Here is a 14640-nt window from a genome sequence, read left to right as displayed (position 1 = left end):
GAACGTGGTCACATGACTGCTTTCCAACAGGCTGTTGAACAGCTCAGAAGGACTGAGTCCATTAGTTTGAACTGGACTTTGTGTTGGTCCATGTGCTCTTTTTCCAGCTCTATGTGGGTCTGCTGGACTCTGAGGACACCATGGAAACATCACTGACACTAAAGCATGTCCTTAAATGCAGATGTTTGACATGAGCCACATGTTTCCAGTGGTCTGAGATGAACCAGTGCACAGGTCACTGATCAAACCCACTGCATTATGGTGCATTCACTGACCACTGGGATTGTGTGTGTGCCTTTGAACAGACCCCACTCACACATATTGAATGTTCAGTCTGATTTCAGAATAACTGTGTGTCCACCAGCGCTGACGTTCAACTAACTCTAACCTGTGACTGAGGATCCACAGAGTGGACCTGAGGCCTGTTTGAGTCCAGTCTGAATGTAGACAGCGCCCTCTGTTGGAATCCAGGTCAACAACAGCACACACTCACTGTGTCCTTCAGCTCCACATTCAACACTAAAGGGCCTTTTATTGGTGTGTTCTGTGTTCTGCTGTTTTCTTTGAGGACGTTGTGTCTCTGCTTGAACTGGTCCATGAGTCCTGTTTAGTTCCTGTGTCACTAATGACTGACAGGAGGCTTTGACAGAGTCCACCCTCACACTCCTGTATGTCTGTTTGTGTCTTTAAACATGTGTGTGTGTTGTTGTGGGTCCACAGACTCTGTCAGACTGGTCCAAGGTTCCAGTCTGTGTTCAGGCAGACTGGAGGTCCGCTCCAACCAGTCCTGGTCCTCAGTGTGTGAAGAGGGTTTGGACCTTAATGGTGCCCAGGTGGTCTGCAGGGAGCTGGGCTGTGGGGCTCCTGGGCTCCTCCAGGGGGGGCTCTATGGAGAGGGGGAGGCTCCAGTCTGGACCAGTGAGCTCCAGTGTGAAGGAAATGAGTCTGCGGTCCTGGACTGTAGGAGGTCCAGCTCAGCTGGGAAGACCTGCTCACCTGGAACAGCTGCTGGACTCACCTGTTCAGGTACCAAGGGGGCGTGGCTTTCATATGACAGTGTGTTTCTTTTACTCATGTCTTTGTGTCTCTGCTCACATCCAGGTGTGGTCAGGTTGGTGGGACAGCCGAGCCGCTGTGCTGGTACTTTGGAGATCCAACAGCAGGGACACTGGAGACCAGCAGGAGACGACTATAAACACTGGGACCTGAAGTCTGGATCTGCTGTGTGTCAACATCTGGACTGTGGATCAGCTGTTTCAGTCAACAGAACAGATCATTCTCCATTCAGACGTATGTGGTCGGTGTCTGTTCCTTGTCTAAAGCTGAAATCTGGACTGAGGGACTGTGTTGAACTAGATGATTTCTACAGTCGCTATGGTGTGGACGTGGTGTGTTCAGGTACAAACGGACACAAACTGTGTCTGAACTGAATCCTCAGTGGCCAGATGGTTCTGATTCTGATGTTTAAAGTTCCATCTAATGAATCTGTTCATTTCATCAGTTGATTATTTTGTCTCAGTTCATTGTTTTTTTTTTGTCAAATGTGTCAAATATTGACCTTTGACCTTTGGAACGTCCAGGTCCCAAATGAACGTCTTCATTTGGACCAGATGAGGCTGAAAACACAAACAGATTTCCCATTAGTCTCATTTAGGACAAAAGGACCAAATGTTGACATGTGAGACTGTAAAAGCACCACATGTGTGTCCTTTTTTACCCATAATGCCTTTGAAGGTCAGCTGTGCTCTAAATGACCCATTCCTCATGTTTTCATTGGTCAGTGTTCATCCCATCCCAAACTCCTGTGGATCAGATCCATCTGTGTCTCTGAGGAGGATGGATTCTCTGACTGCTTGTTTGTGCTCATGTGTGCTGCTTGGTCCAATCATGTCTCTGTGTGTGGACAGATCTGCTGCCTCAGCCCAACATCTCCCTGTCTGACGGGGTCTTTGGGGTCTACCAGCAGGGGTTCCGGGTGCTGGTGGGCTCTGACTTCACCATCACATGCTCCGTCCGACCGCAGTACCCAGGAGGCTCCTTCCAGCTGATCTCCGACACCAAGAAGCCGCTGAACCTCACCCTGCCGGCTGTCAATCACTCCACCCACTTCCTGTTGTCCTCCATGGGCTACGCCCACCGAGGGAACTACACATGTGTTTATCACGTGGACATTTATAACCGCAGCTTCTCGTCGTCTCAGAGCCCCGCCCTCTATCTCACTGTCGGAGGTAACGTCAGGACAAACGCACACAAAACACCCACAATGCATCAGTAACAGTCACATGACCATGTTCCACAACGTTCCCAGTGAGCAGAGTGAACAGGTGTGAGCAGAACCATGATGGTAGAACTGAGATCAGGTAAAGCCGGTCCAGTTGAACCTGTCAGAGACTGGGCTGAACCAACAAACACTCCTTTAATCTGAGCTCAGTTCAAAGCACAGCTGAGTTTAAACCCAGGTTTAAACCCAGGTTTAAAGCCAGTCCATCCAGTTGAATGTGAAGCCCAGTTAGTGTCCACATTTCAAGGTGCATCTGTACGTGTGTGTGTGGTCCACATGTCCAGGGTCTAGAGGGGGTCCACTGGTATCAGTCAGTCTATGAGCTGCAGCAGATGGAGGTCTGGACCAACACAGTTGGACACATGCACTGGAGTCCAATCTGTCCAATAGGACCAGTCCACTTCAACAACATCAGCCAACACTTTCAAATCAAATCTAATTTTATTTATATAGTGCCAAATCATAACAAAAGTTATCTCCTGACACTTTACATGTTGAGTTGGTCGAAACCAGACTCTACTTTTAAGTCAACTTCAACTCAGAACTCAACTCATGGAATCTACAAACCAGTCTGACTAAAACCTGTGTGTCTGAGGGTCCGCAATGTCCACAGATTAAAGTCCAACCCAAACTGGTCTGGATCGGACCAGTTGGAGACATTGGTCCTGTGTTTCATTCTGTCTGGTGTGTCCACAGAGACACATTCAGTCTGAAAAACACAAACGTCTGAACCAGGATTTTATTCGTACTAGTTCAGATCTGTCCATTGCATAATTGAGCTGCAACAAGCAATTTAAGCCCAACTGAGGCAACCAGTAACTTCTCATGTCTTAAAACAACTGTGAGATTAAACATGTCCTGTGGTTGTGGAACAGATAGAACTGTTTCAGAGGCGTCCAATCATTGGCCTGAACCAAGAAGAAAAAGAAGGACAAGCTGAAATGTATAAAACTGGGATAAACTGTCCATCATGCCTAGTGCCTCCAGTCTAAGCCTGTGGGGGCGGTGATTACCCATCATGCCTAGCGTCTACAGTCTAAGCCTGTGGGGTGTTCTGTCGAGTTGAGCTGCTCTGACTGAACAGAGTGTGTGTGTGTGTGCGTGTGTGTGTGTGTGTGTGTGTGAACTCAATTCCCATTTCAACCCAAATCCAACTGCAGTCTGAACTCAAACACACAATCCCACTGAGCTCAGCACAAACATCCTCATGATGGGAATGTGTCCCGTTTGTGCAGATGTTCTTCAAACTGACTGTTCCATCAGTAGATGTGAATGTGTTCCAGGTGTTGATGGGATTGGTTCTGTTCACACTATGATCAGCAGAATAGTGTCAAACAGATGCAGTTTGTCAGCTTTTCCAGACGTCAGGACTCATTAGCTCCACTGGGATGGTGGTTGTTGTTGTTTCAGACTTGGTGACAAATCTGATCATCAGGGTGGTGCTGGTCCTCTTCCTCCTGATCATGGGGACCATCTGCCTCTTCTTCTACTGTCGGGTCAGTTCACAGCTTTATTCAACACACTAACACACTTCATTGCTGACATGGGACGCTTCTGCCAAACTGGGTTTCAGTCCAATTAAAGATTTGTCTCGTGTTTCTTCATGTTTCAGAGGCTCATGGTGTGTAGAAGCCAATCACGGAATAACAGCCGATAACGGACTATTGGCCGATAATGTAATAACTTATTACAGTTAATTCCGGACTATAGACCGCACCTGAATATAAGCCGCAGACCCTGATTTTAGAAAGAAAATCCATTTTGTCCACGTATAAGCTGCGCCGGTTTCTAAGCCGTGGGTGTCCACCAGTGGTGATTTCTCATAGACTGACAGAGAAGCCCGGCTTCCACTATCATTAGGAAAATGAAATGGTTAAATCTGTTTGGTTGTGTTGACATTTCATTGACTACACGTGTTAAAACACGTTCATCTCACAGACGAGTTCGTTCAGAATCAGCTTTATCACAAATCCTCAGACTCCATGTTGTTCACTTCTCGTACATTCCTGTTGCGCTGTTTCCTCATACGATCTGTGGTCAGTGCATTTCCTGTTGAAGCCTGGCTTCTATGGGAGTCTATGGGACCCAGTGGAACCTGTCTTTTCATTGCATCAAAACTGGACGGTAATTGGATAAAGGTTTTCTTTGAGTTCAAATGAAATTCTTCCCTGTATGTAAATGGGTCTGATATGTGTGAGTTTGCTGTCATATCTATAGGTTGATTCGTTGTTAATATGATGATTAAAAAACAAAAGACAAAAAACGAGGCAATAAAAGGATTATAATAAAAGCACATTTTCTCTTTCTTTTTTTTGTCGGTGGACTTATCGGGGTTTCCTTTGGATTCGTGCCGATACGGGATTGACTTGCTTTTGCGCCGGCTGTGGATTCACGGACTTAAAATGACCTGAAAGTGAATAAATTTTTGTTTTTTGTTAGAGTAGGACTTTTAATTTATTTTTAAAATATAAAGATTAAAAACAAGTAATTACGTCTTTTGTAATATCATTTTCATTTAACATTACGCACGACGTGCAGTAGGGACAAGATGCTGTGGTACCGAGCTGAGCTGTGATACCGAGCCATGGTCCCACGGCGCCATGGCACCTGGCACCGAGCTGTGGCACCGCAGTACTACCGCTCAGTGCCAGGTGCTGTGGCACCGCAGTACCACAGCTGGGTGCCACCAGTGCCGCGGCACCACCGGCACCTCGAGCCGAGGCGCCACCGCGGTGCCACGGCACCTGGCACCAAGCCGTGGTACTGCGGTGCCACGGCACCTAGCGTTGGTGCCGAGGTGCGCGTCGCGGCAGGCACCACCGCGGTGCACCCCGCGGCAGGCGGCAGGCACCACCGAGGTGCGCCGCGGCACCGGTAAAATTGTCGTATAAGCCGCATCGGAGTATAAGCCGCAGTGTTTAAAGCGTGACAAAAAAGTAGCGGCTTATAGTCCAGAATTTACGGTATGTTATTTTCCTGGTAAAAAAAATTCTTTGCAAATGTAATAACTGAGCCAATAAGGTAATAATATATGAATATAACTGTATGTAAGTTTGATTTATTAGATAGAACTGAGATAAAATCTCCCTCTCTCTGTCTCTCTCTCTCTCCTTCTCTTTCTCTCCCTCTCTTTCCATTATCAGTGGTTCTTCTGCTATCGATTGTTATTCCATTATCAGTGGTTCTTCCGTTATCGGTGGTTCTTCTTCATGGTGCTTTTCCTCCATTCAACACCAATGCCCTTCATGTGTGTGTTGAATGGTTTGACTGGTTGAACTGGGCTGGGTTTCATCTGGAAAATGTCCACACAGATGAGATCACATGACTCAGGTCATGTGACGGTCTGAAGCTCCAACCTGGAAGGACTGAGGATGGGAACTCCAGTCTGTGGAGTCCAAGTCCTGGATTTAGTCAGTCCACCTCCTGTCTGTTCCAGTCCACCAGGAAAAGTCCAGACAAACAGACACTGAGACTGAACGTCTGTGTGCTTTCAGAGCCGTCCCATGTCAGCAGGATTTACTGTACCTGATCAGCTGGTTGAAATCACTGATTGAGTGGACTGGACATGGACTCACACACACATGAGTGACAGCAGCACATGATGATGACATGTTTGTTCCAGGCCAGTAGGGGGTGGAGCCAACTGAAGGCACGCAACACAGGATGAGAGACACCTCCACATCCACGTCTTCATCCACGCCGAGACCCACGTCCACATCCATGTCCATGTCCACGCTTACACCCACGTCCACGTCCACACTTACATCCACATCCACGTCCACATCCATGTCCACGCTTACACCCATGTCCACGCTGACATCCATGTCCACATCCATGTCCTCACTTACATCCACATCCACAGTCTACATCCATGTTCACAGCCACGTCCATGTCCACATCTTCGTCCACATCCACAGTCTACATCCATGTCCACGTCCACCCTGCAGAATAGTTGTGTGTGTTGTTTGTGTCCCAGTCCCAGTTCTGGTCCTGGAGTCCTGGTCCGGTCTGAATGTTCAGTGTGTTTGTGTTTCAGCGGTTCCTGGTTCTTCTTGGACTTGGACTCAGACCTGTTCAGTCCTGACTCAAAGGACAGCAGAGGAGCTGTTCAACACTTTGGTTCACGCTCACATGAACTCTGCTCTGAAAGCAGCTGCAAACACTTGGAAATCCTTCAGATGAATTCAACATTTCTACAGGGCTGTTCCTTTAGTTTGACACCACAGTTCTACTAGAGTTTGTAGTTTTTATTCAGTCTGTTACTGTGCTTTTCTGTCTTTCTGTCCTTCTAGGTGTTTGTCAGTCTGTCCTGTGTTTGTGTGTCTCTATGGTGTCCATACAGTCTACTGCTGAACTCTGATCAGGGCCTACAGCTCAGTCTCTACTGTATTAAAGCTTCTCAACTGGTGGCTCGTGGCCCTAAAGTCAAACCAGGTTAAATGCTTCAGGATGTGATGTCACTTGGATTTGACAGATGGGTAGGATGCTAGCCATTGCCATGGAAACACCAGCATTCTGACTGACCTGCTGATGATGTGTGCTAAACCTGTCAGGTTTCACTTTTAGTCCAATGACCTGAAGGTCTGATGGACGACTGGGATCAGCTGTCGTCCATAAACAGTTTTTCCAGAACCTTCTTCCCCAAAACCGTCGGTCAGAATGAGTTGGTATTTGTTGTGGAACATCTTTGGGCTGAGGTCTACCAAGTTTGTTCAAAGAATTGGGAAATATTGATGTGTGAATTTTATATGAATTTTTGAAATTTTCTAAATCCCCATTGGTTTATAGTGGGACCCATTTCAAAGTGTTACAAGTTGAAAACAGTTGAAGATGTTGATCTAATTACTATTGATAATAGATAACAAGTCACATATGGGCTTTTATTTAGTGCTGTGACCTTTGACCTGGAGTGACCTTGAAAGGTCAAACAAATGTCAATTAAAGTCTTTAAATATGCCGTTGGACTACAAGACCCTTGGTCATGTGTGTGTGTGTGTGTGTGTGTGTGTGTGTATGTATATATACATATATATATATATATATATATATATACACATATATATATATATATATATATATATATATATATATATATATACATATATATATATATATATGTATACTAGGGCTGGGCAAGTTAACACATTATTACTGCATTAACGCATTCATTAAATAACGCTGACAATTTTTTAAATCTCCCTTTAACGCCATTTTATTCTAACTCCTATTCTTCTGCTTGTGTGCGTGTAGTGATTAGCTGCAGATAGACAACAGGTTTACCAACAAAAGCCCGACACCCAAAACTTGTGTCCAAATCTGTTCCTGTAGACTCACTGTAAAACTGACACATACAAACAAAATATGTCTGAGTTCTGTTCACTGCCTTTGTACATTTACATGGCATTATACATTTAAATGAATGGGAAAAAGATCACTAGCTTGATGCTAACTTGAATGGGAAAATCAATAGGCACACTGACGATTAGCATTTACAGATTAATTTAAGATTTACGTCTTTTTATCCAGTAACAAAGATTCACATCAGAGATATTTGATACTATTCATTCTGACAACAACTGAACAGAAAATACTCACAGACAAACGTTTTTGGGGCCATACAAACAGAGTGAAAGAAACGTGTCTGTTAGTTCCTTCTTATGTCTGAACTGACTACGGGAACACCGAAAGGACAAAACATACGTTAGTGACACTTATTCTGACCACTAGAGGGCCCCCTTTGTTTACTTTGAACACCTGAACATCACATATTTTTGGGCTTATTAGTATTAGTACTGATTAGTGGGACTAAGACTCCTGTCAATCACTCACAAGTGTAAATAAACATGTGTGGACATAAACATGTGTAACAGTAGCGGTCTGTTCCATGGACATGTTCATTTAAATGTCTTCAGATGGTGGGGGGGAGAAGGACACAGGTGTTTGGAAGCACTGACGTGCAATTATTTTTATCAGCGGAGTACTGCAGTCTGAAATATCACTGAAAGGAAATACACACTGTTGATGCCGGAACACCCCCCCCCCTCCCCCAATATAACTATGCGATTAATCATGAGTAATCACAGAAATCCACGCGATTAATTGCAATTAAAAATTTTAATCGCTGCCCAGCAGTAATATCTATCTATCTATCTATCTATCTATCTATCTATCTATCTATCTATCTATCTATCTATCTATCTATCTATCTATCTATCTATCTATCTATCTATCTATCTATCTATCTATCTATCTATCTATCTATCTATCTAATCTCTGTACATATTTGAGCTGTTTTTTTAGGACTTCATGTATGATTTGTTTGTAATGGCTGCCTTACTGTTGTATTGTTTTGTTGTGATGCAGACTGACCCTCAGATGAAGACACAGTCTGAATGTCCAACATGTATCAGCGCTTAAATTCCCTTTAATCCTTTTCCATCTGTAATCCTCCATATCTGCTCCTTTTACTCTGTTCATTATTATTATTATTCTGACGTGTGTTTACGCCTCCTGATACATGTTCAATGAACAGTTCTATTAAAGTGTGTGTGTGTGTGTGTGTGTGTGTGTGTGTGTGTGTGTGTGTGTGTGTGTGTGTGAACAGTTGTGTGGTTTTCATCACAGCATTAACAGGTTTGATCAGGTCCAGGAATGACTGAACAGTGGATGTACTACTACTACAAATACTAGTACTACCAGTGCATATACTACTACTACAAATACTAGTACTACCAGTGCATATACCACTACTACAAATACTAGTACTACCAGTGCATGTACTACTACTACAAATACTAGTACTACCAGTGCATATACCACTACTACAAATACTAGTACTACCAGTGCATGTACTACTACTACAAATACTAGTACTACCAGTGCATATACCACTACTACAAATACTAGTACTACCAGTGCATATACTACTTCTACAAATACTAGTACTACCGGTGCATGTACTACTACTACACATACTAGTACTACCAGTGCATATACTACTTCTACAAATACTAGTACTACCAGTGCATATACTACTTCTACAAATACTAGTACTACCAGTGCATATACTACTACTACAACTACTAGTACTACCAGTGCATATACTACTACTACAAATACTAGTACTACCAGTGCATATTCGTCCATACAGTAGAAACACAACAGATGTGTGTGATATTTACCTGCTTTAACCCACTCACTGTTGTCTTTCCCGTTGTTCAGGGGTTCCCACAGTGGGGTACCCCTACCCACAGTAGGTACTTGGAAGAAGCCCAGGGGGTATTTAACATTTTTTGGGAAAAATGCATGGAATAAGTCATCATGTACTGAATAGAAAATAAACAATGACAATGAATACTGAAATATAAAACACAATAAATCCATTCACTCAATAAAATGGACACTCCTGACCTTATTTCATTTCTATATTTGTAGTTATTATTATTATTATTATTATTATTATTATTATTATTATTATTATTATTATTATTATTATGACTTATTTTTATATCACTATTATTGTTTGTTATTTTGTTTAAGGTTTGGTAACATTTTAAGAACATTTCTATTTTATCTTATTCAAAATGAGTATGAGTAATGAAGTCATTATTTTCGGTTGATGAAAGGTTTATTCATTCATTCATGACTGTTTAATTTATTTTTTTATCAATGAAAGAGGGTGCTTTTCACTTTAGATTTTGGCGACATCCACATATAAAGATTTTTTTAATGTAATATATTACAGTGAAATATCTGTTTGTGTTTTGGAAATATAAACAGACACCTTTGGCACAGGAACAAATTTTGCATCATTTTTTCAGTCAAAATTGCTGAATTGAGAGTTAGTTTAGTTAGATAGTTTGGGATTTTTCATTCTAGTTTAGTTTTATTTAGTTTTGACTTTTTTTTTCTCTAATTCAGTTTGTTTTAATTCATTTTTAGAGCAGGTTTGCAGGTTTATATTAGTTTAAATTTTATTTGTAACTGCTTAGTTGTAGTTTAGTTGTAGTTCAGTTGTAGTTCAGTTGTAGTTCAGTTGTAGTTCAGTGGTCTCTTTTCTCTTCTTCTCTGTCGTCGTATTCAAATCAATCCCAGACAGGACTCTGCTGCTTTAGTCTCCATGTTTCCAGGTAGAGTGGGGACCAGAAGACGACCGGAAACCACAAGTGACGGAGCAAAAAGTGTCGTATGGTGACAGCACAGAAAATGAAATAAATTGATTTCGTATCAATCCTACATTGACAAAAGATGAAAACGAAGGGAATTTTGTCCATAATTTTTATCTGTTTTAGTTAGTTTTGTAAACACACAATACAGTTTCAGTTAGTCATGTCTTTTTTCTTTTAACAATAGTTTTTATTTATTTCAGTTAATGAAAATGTTTTTACTATTCTAGTTTTGGTCATTTTGTTAGTTTTCGTTAACGATAATAACCTTGGTGTGGAATGCCTTCTGAAAATATAGATAATAATAGAAAACTGGACATCTCTCTAAATTTCAAAACTGAAGATATTTTATTTGGTTTCTTTATTCATGATCTGCCTATTAAGAAAGTGTGTGGTGAGGGCTTTTACAGCCTTAAAACATATAGAATAATTGTAAAAAATAAAGCTGAGTACTTTGCGTACTGAGCACTTTCACATATCTTAATCCTATCTACTAAATTTCTTGGTCATAGCGATCTTTTTCCCTGTTTTCCAGCTCCCTGAACTTTCTGTATCAAGTGTTTCCTGAAAAATGGACAAACTTGAGTATGGGGCTGTTGTCAAGTACACGTACACGGACCTTTGCCTTCTTTGGGGTTGGTGCCATGGGATGTTCCCATAGTTTGGACTGCTCCTTGGTCTCAGGCTGATAGTGGTGGACCCCAGTCTCATCCTTAATCACAAATCAGCCCCAGACTCAAGTTAGTCCATTTTTCAGGAAACACTTGATACAGAAAGTTCAGGAAGCTGGAAAAAAGAGAAAAAGATCAATCTGACCAAGAAATGTAGTGGATAGGATTAAGATATGGGAAAGTTTTCATGGACCAAATTTGGTCTTCATATCTTAATCTTTTCCATGTTAGGCTCAAAACTTTTCAGTCACCCCTCGTAAACCTTTAAAGTAATTCTTCAAAATAAAGTAGTAGTATCCCCATTGAAACCACGTCCTTGTTGACCTCCACTAGTTGAACTTTACACACTGTGGCAGGTGGAGGTTCTGTAACGTCACTGTTTTGTGAAGGTGGTGCATTAGAACACACTTCTTTACTCTGAGGACAAAAAAACCACAGCTTTCAGTCTGGTATTTGTCTTCACATCTGGACTCTGTGGAGGCAGAGCTGGAGGTTTTTAAGTTTGATGTTCTTGTCAAAAAAGGTTGGTCCTGCTTGTTCAGACACTGCGTTTCTTCTCAAACTACTCAAACTGTTTTGGTGTTTTTCTGCGTTATGGATGCGTAGGTGTGTTTTAAGGCTACACATTTGAGTGAAAGTCTTCCCACACTGGTCACACTCATATGGTCTTTCACTGTTGTGGACACGTAGGTGTCTCTCGAGATGACTCAATCTGGTGAAAGTCTTCCCACACTGGTCACACTCTGATAGTCTTTCACCTTTGTGGATGCGTAGGTGCATCTTAAGACTGTATATCCCCATGAAAGACTTCCCACACTGTTCACACTCATATGGGTTTTTTTCGGTGTGGATGCGTAGGTGTGTTTTAAGGTTTTGCATTTTGGTGAAAGTCTTCCCACACTGGCCACAGTGATATGGAGTTTCTCCAGAGTGGATGGCTTTATGTCTTTTAAGGTAACGTGATGTGATGTAAGCCTTGTCACACTGGTCACAGCCATATGGTCTTTCCCCTTTGTGGATGCGTAGGTGTATGTTAAGACTGTTTATGTGGATGAAAGTCTTCCCACACTGTTCACACTCATGTGGTTTTTCTCCACTGTGGATGAGTAAGTGTGCTTTAAGGTTACCCTTTTGGGTGAAAGTCTTCCCACACTGGTCACAGTTATATGGCCTTTCTCCATTGTGGATGCGTAGGGTGTCTCACAAGGTGATTCAATCTGGTGAAAGTCTTCCCACACTGGTCACATTCATATGGTCTTTCTCCAGTGTGCCTGCGTCGGTGTCTCCTAAGGTGATCCATTCTGGTGAAAGTCTTCCCACACTGGTCACAGAAAAATGGTCTTTCTCCTCTGTGGGTGCGTAGGTGTGTTTGAAGGTTACACATTTGGGAGTAAGTCTTCCCACACTGGCCACACACATAAGGTCTTTCTCCAGTGTGGATTCGTTGGTGGGTTTTTAAGGAAGCTGATGTGGTCAAAGTCTTCCCACACTTGTCACACTCATATGGTGTTTCTCCAGTGTGGATTCGTTGGTGAGCTTTTAAGGAATGTTCTCTGGTGAAAGTCTTCCCACACTGGTCACACTCATATGGTCTTTCTCCAGTGTGGATTCGGTGGTGGATTTTTAAGGACTTTTCTGTGGTGAAAGTCTTCCCACACAGGTCACAAGTGGGTTTTTCATCCATGTTTGTTGGAATCAGGTGATCTTTGTCTTTGTCCAGATACAACTTTTAGGTTTCACTTAAAATCCACCTTTGGCTTCTTTCTACAGCAAAACACATAAAATAGAAGAGGTGGTCACTGAAATGCAATGGAATGTAACAGAACAAACCAGATTAAGCAGATGGACTAAATGAACTAGTTACGTAATCAACAGGACATTTTCAAGACAGCAAATATTTGATGGTTTCTCCTAAAGATGTGTTTCCTGTATGAGACCAGAAAATAACAAATAACAGAAATAAAATGTCCAGTTCTCTCCAGTGTCAGCAGATCCTTTCAATACTTACAGAATCACAAAGGACCGCACAGAACTGGAACAACATTAGACCAATTAAATGCATTATTAGGGCCCAAGTGCTGAGAATCGACTGCAAAGGCCGTAGTGCGCTGGTGTCAAACATGAGGCCCGAGGGCCAAATCCGGCCCACCAAAGGGTCCAATCTGACCCATGGGATGAATTTGTGAAATGACAAAAATTACACTGAAGAAATTAACAATGAACGGTGTCAAAATCATTTTAATTCAGGTTCCACACACAGATCAACATGATCTCAAGTGGGTCAGAACCAGTAAAATACTATTATAATAACTGATAAATAATGACAACTACCAATTTTCTCTTTGCCTTAGTGTAAAAAACGTAAAATTACATGAAAATGTTTACATTGACAAGCTATCCTTTAACAAAAATGTGAATATCCTCAATATGAACAGTATATGCAATTTTACCAATATTGTGCCTGTTACTAAATGTTTTGTGTATCTGTAATAGTAATGGGAGTTGGAACGCACATGTGTAAATTATAAACTGATAAATTGAGGTAGAATATTATTAAAATTGCACTTGTTATTCTTAAGACATTTCAAGTTGTTCGTATTATTCAGATTTTTACGGAAACTTTGTAGATGTAAACATTTTTAGAATACAAATGTAGGTTTTTTGCTGTTATGAATTCACTGGTCAGGCATGAGATCATATTAGGGGGAATGTGGCCCCTGAACTAAAATGAGTTTGACACCCCTGCCCTGTTGTATCTGAAATGGTTTTTAACCCTTTCATGTACAGTGGTCACTCCAGTGGTCACTCCAGTGGACAGTTCTTCTCCAGCTGTTCTCTTGTATATTCATGGGTTTGGTTGTTTTAGTTCCAGATCAGCCAACACAGTGGACACTAATGCACCATCCCATAATAATACACTGACATTCAGACCATTACTGGAACTTTACTGTTCTAGACAAACCTGATCTGCACTGACATGTTTGAGTGTAAATCAATTGCTAAATGTTATTACTGTAATTAACAGTTTTCTTAAACAAAAAGTTTTTTTTTTTTTTTTTTCATATCTCTCTGTGAAGTGAGTAATAACTAGCATTAGAGTATGTTGAAATGTGAGTGTTAGCTGCATTAAAAATGTTTTATGTCATAGTTTTTACACAGTATTTTACCTTCTGATGATGGGTTTTCAATATGTTTCATTGCTTCAAAAATTAAACTCTTAATCAGCCCTGAGCATTGTAAAGAGGAGGTGATAATATTATTTATTTTGTTGGGTTTTTTTGAGGGGTTTTTTTCCTCTTTTTTGTGTTTAATAGGTCTGTAGGTTTGTTATATAATTTTTTTTTTTTTTTGGATTGTGTCTGTGTGGTTCTTTATGTCTAAGTCCATGTTTATGTAAATGTATAATTAAAAAAAAAAAAAATAATAATAATAATAATAATAATAAAAAAAGATGTCTTGAAATAAGATTTTCAAGATCTTTGAATGAATGAATGAAATCTTTATTTGGAACATGTCGACAGTG

The 14640-nt window shown here is 41.4% G+C and overlaps 2 protein-coding genes across 2 annotated transcripts; both read right to left on the bottom strand.

Annotated features, from left to right (window-relative positions):
• Positions 1–11401: 11401 nt before the first annotated feature.
• Positions 11402–12263, bottom strand: LOC115435076 (zinc finger protein with KRAB and SCAN domains 3-like). Its single transcript, XM_030157265.1, has one exon. It carries the CDS (start codon positions 11994–11996, stop codon positions 11577–11579), a length of 420 nt encoding a protein of 139 aa, XP_030013125.1. The 5' UTR covers positions 11997–12263; the 3' UTR covers positions 11402–11576.
• On the bottom strand, positions 12257–12876 carry LOC115435075 (zinc finger protein 239-like). Its single transcript, XM_030157264.1, has one exon. It carries the CDS (start codon positions 12799–12801, stop codon positions 12280–12282), a length of 522 nt encoding a protein of 173 aa, XP_030013124.1. The 5' UTR covers positions 12802–12876; the 3' UTR covers positions 12257–12279.
• Between the last annotated feature and the right edge of the window lie 1764 nt (positions 12877–14640).

This window comes from Sphaeramia orbicularis, chromosome 16, assembly GCF_902148855.1.
Source record: "Sphaeramia orbicularis chromosome 16, fSphaOr1.1, whole genome shotgun sequence".
In the NCBI taxonomy this organism is placed as follows: Eukaryota; Metazoa; Chordata; class Actinopteri; order Kurtiformes; family Apogonidae; genus Sphaeramia; species Sphaeramia orbicularis.
Note: the sequence above shows the minus strand (reverse complement) of the source record. Positions and strands in the feature narration are given on the sequence as shown.

What these genes read in the sequence shown, in the direction of transcription:
- LOC115435076 (XM_030157265.1), bottom strand. Translation starts at nt 11,996, where the DNA reads ATGCAAAACCTTAAAACACACCTACGCATCCACACCGAAAAAAACCCA.
- LOC115435075 (XM_030157264.1), bottom strand. Translation starts at nt 12,801, where the DNA reads ATGGATGAAAAACCCACTTGTGACCTGTGTGGGAAGACTTTCACCACA.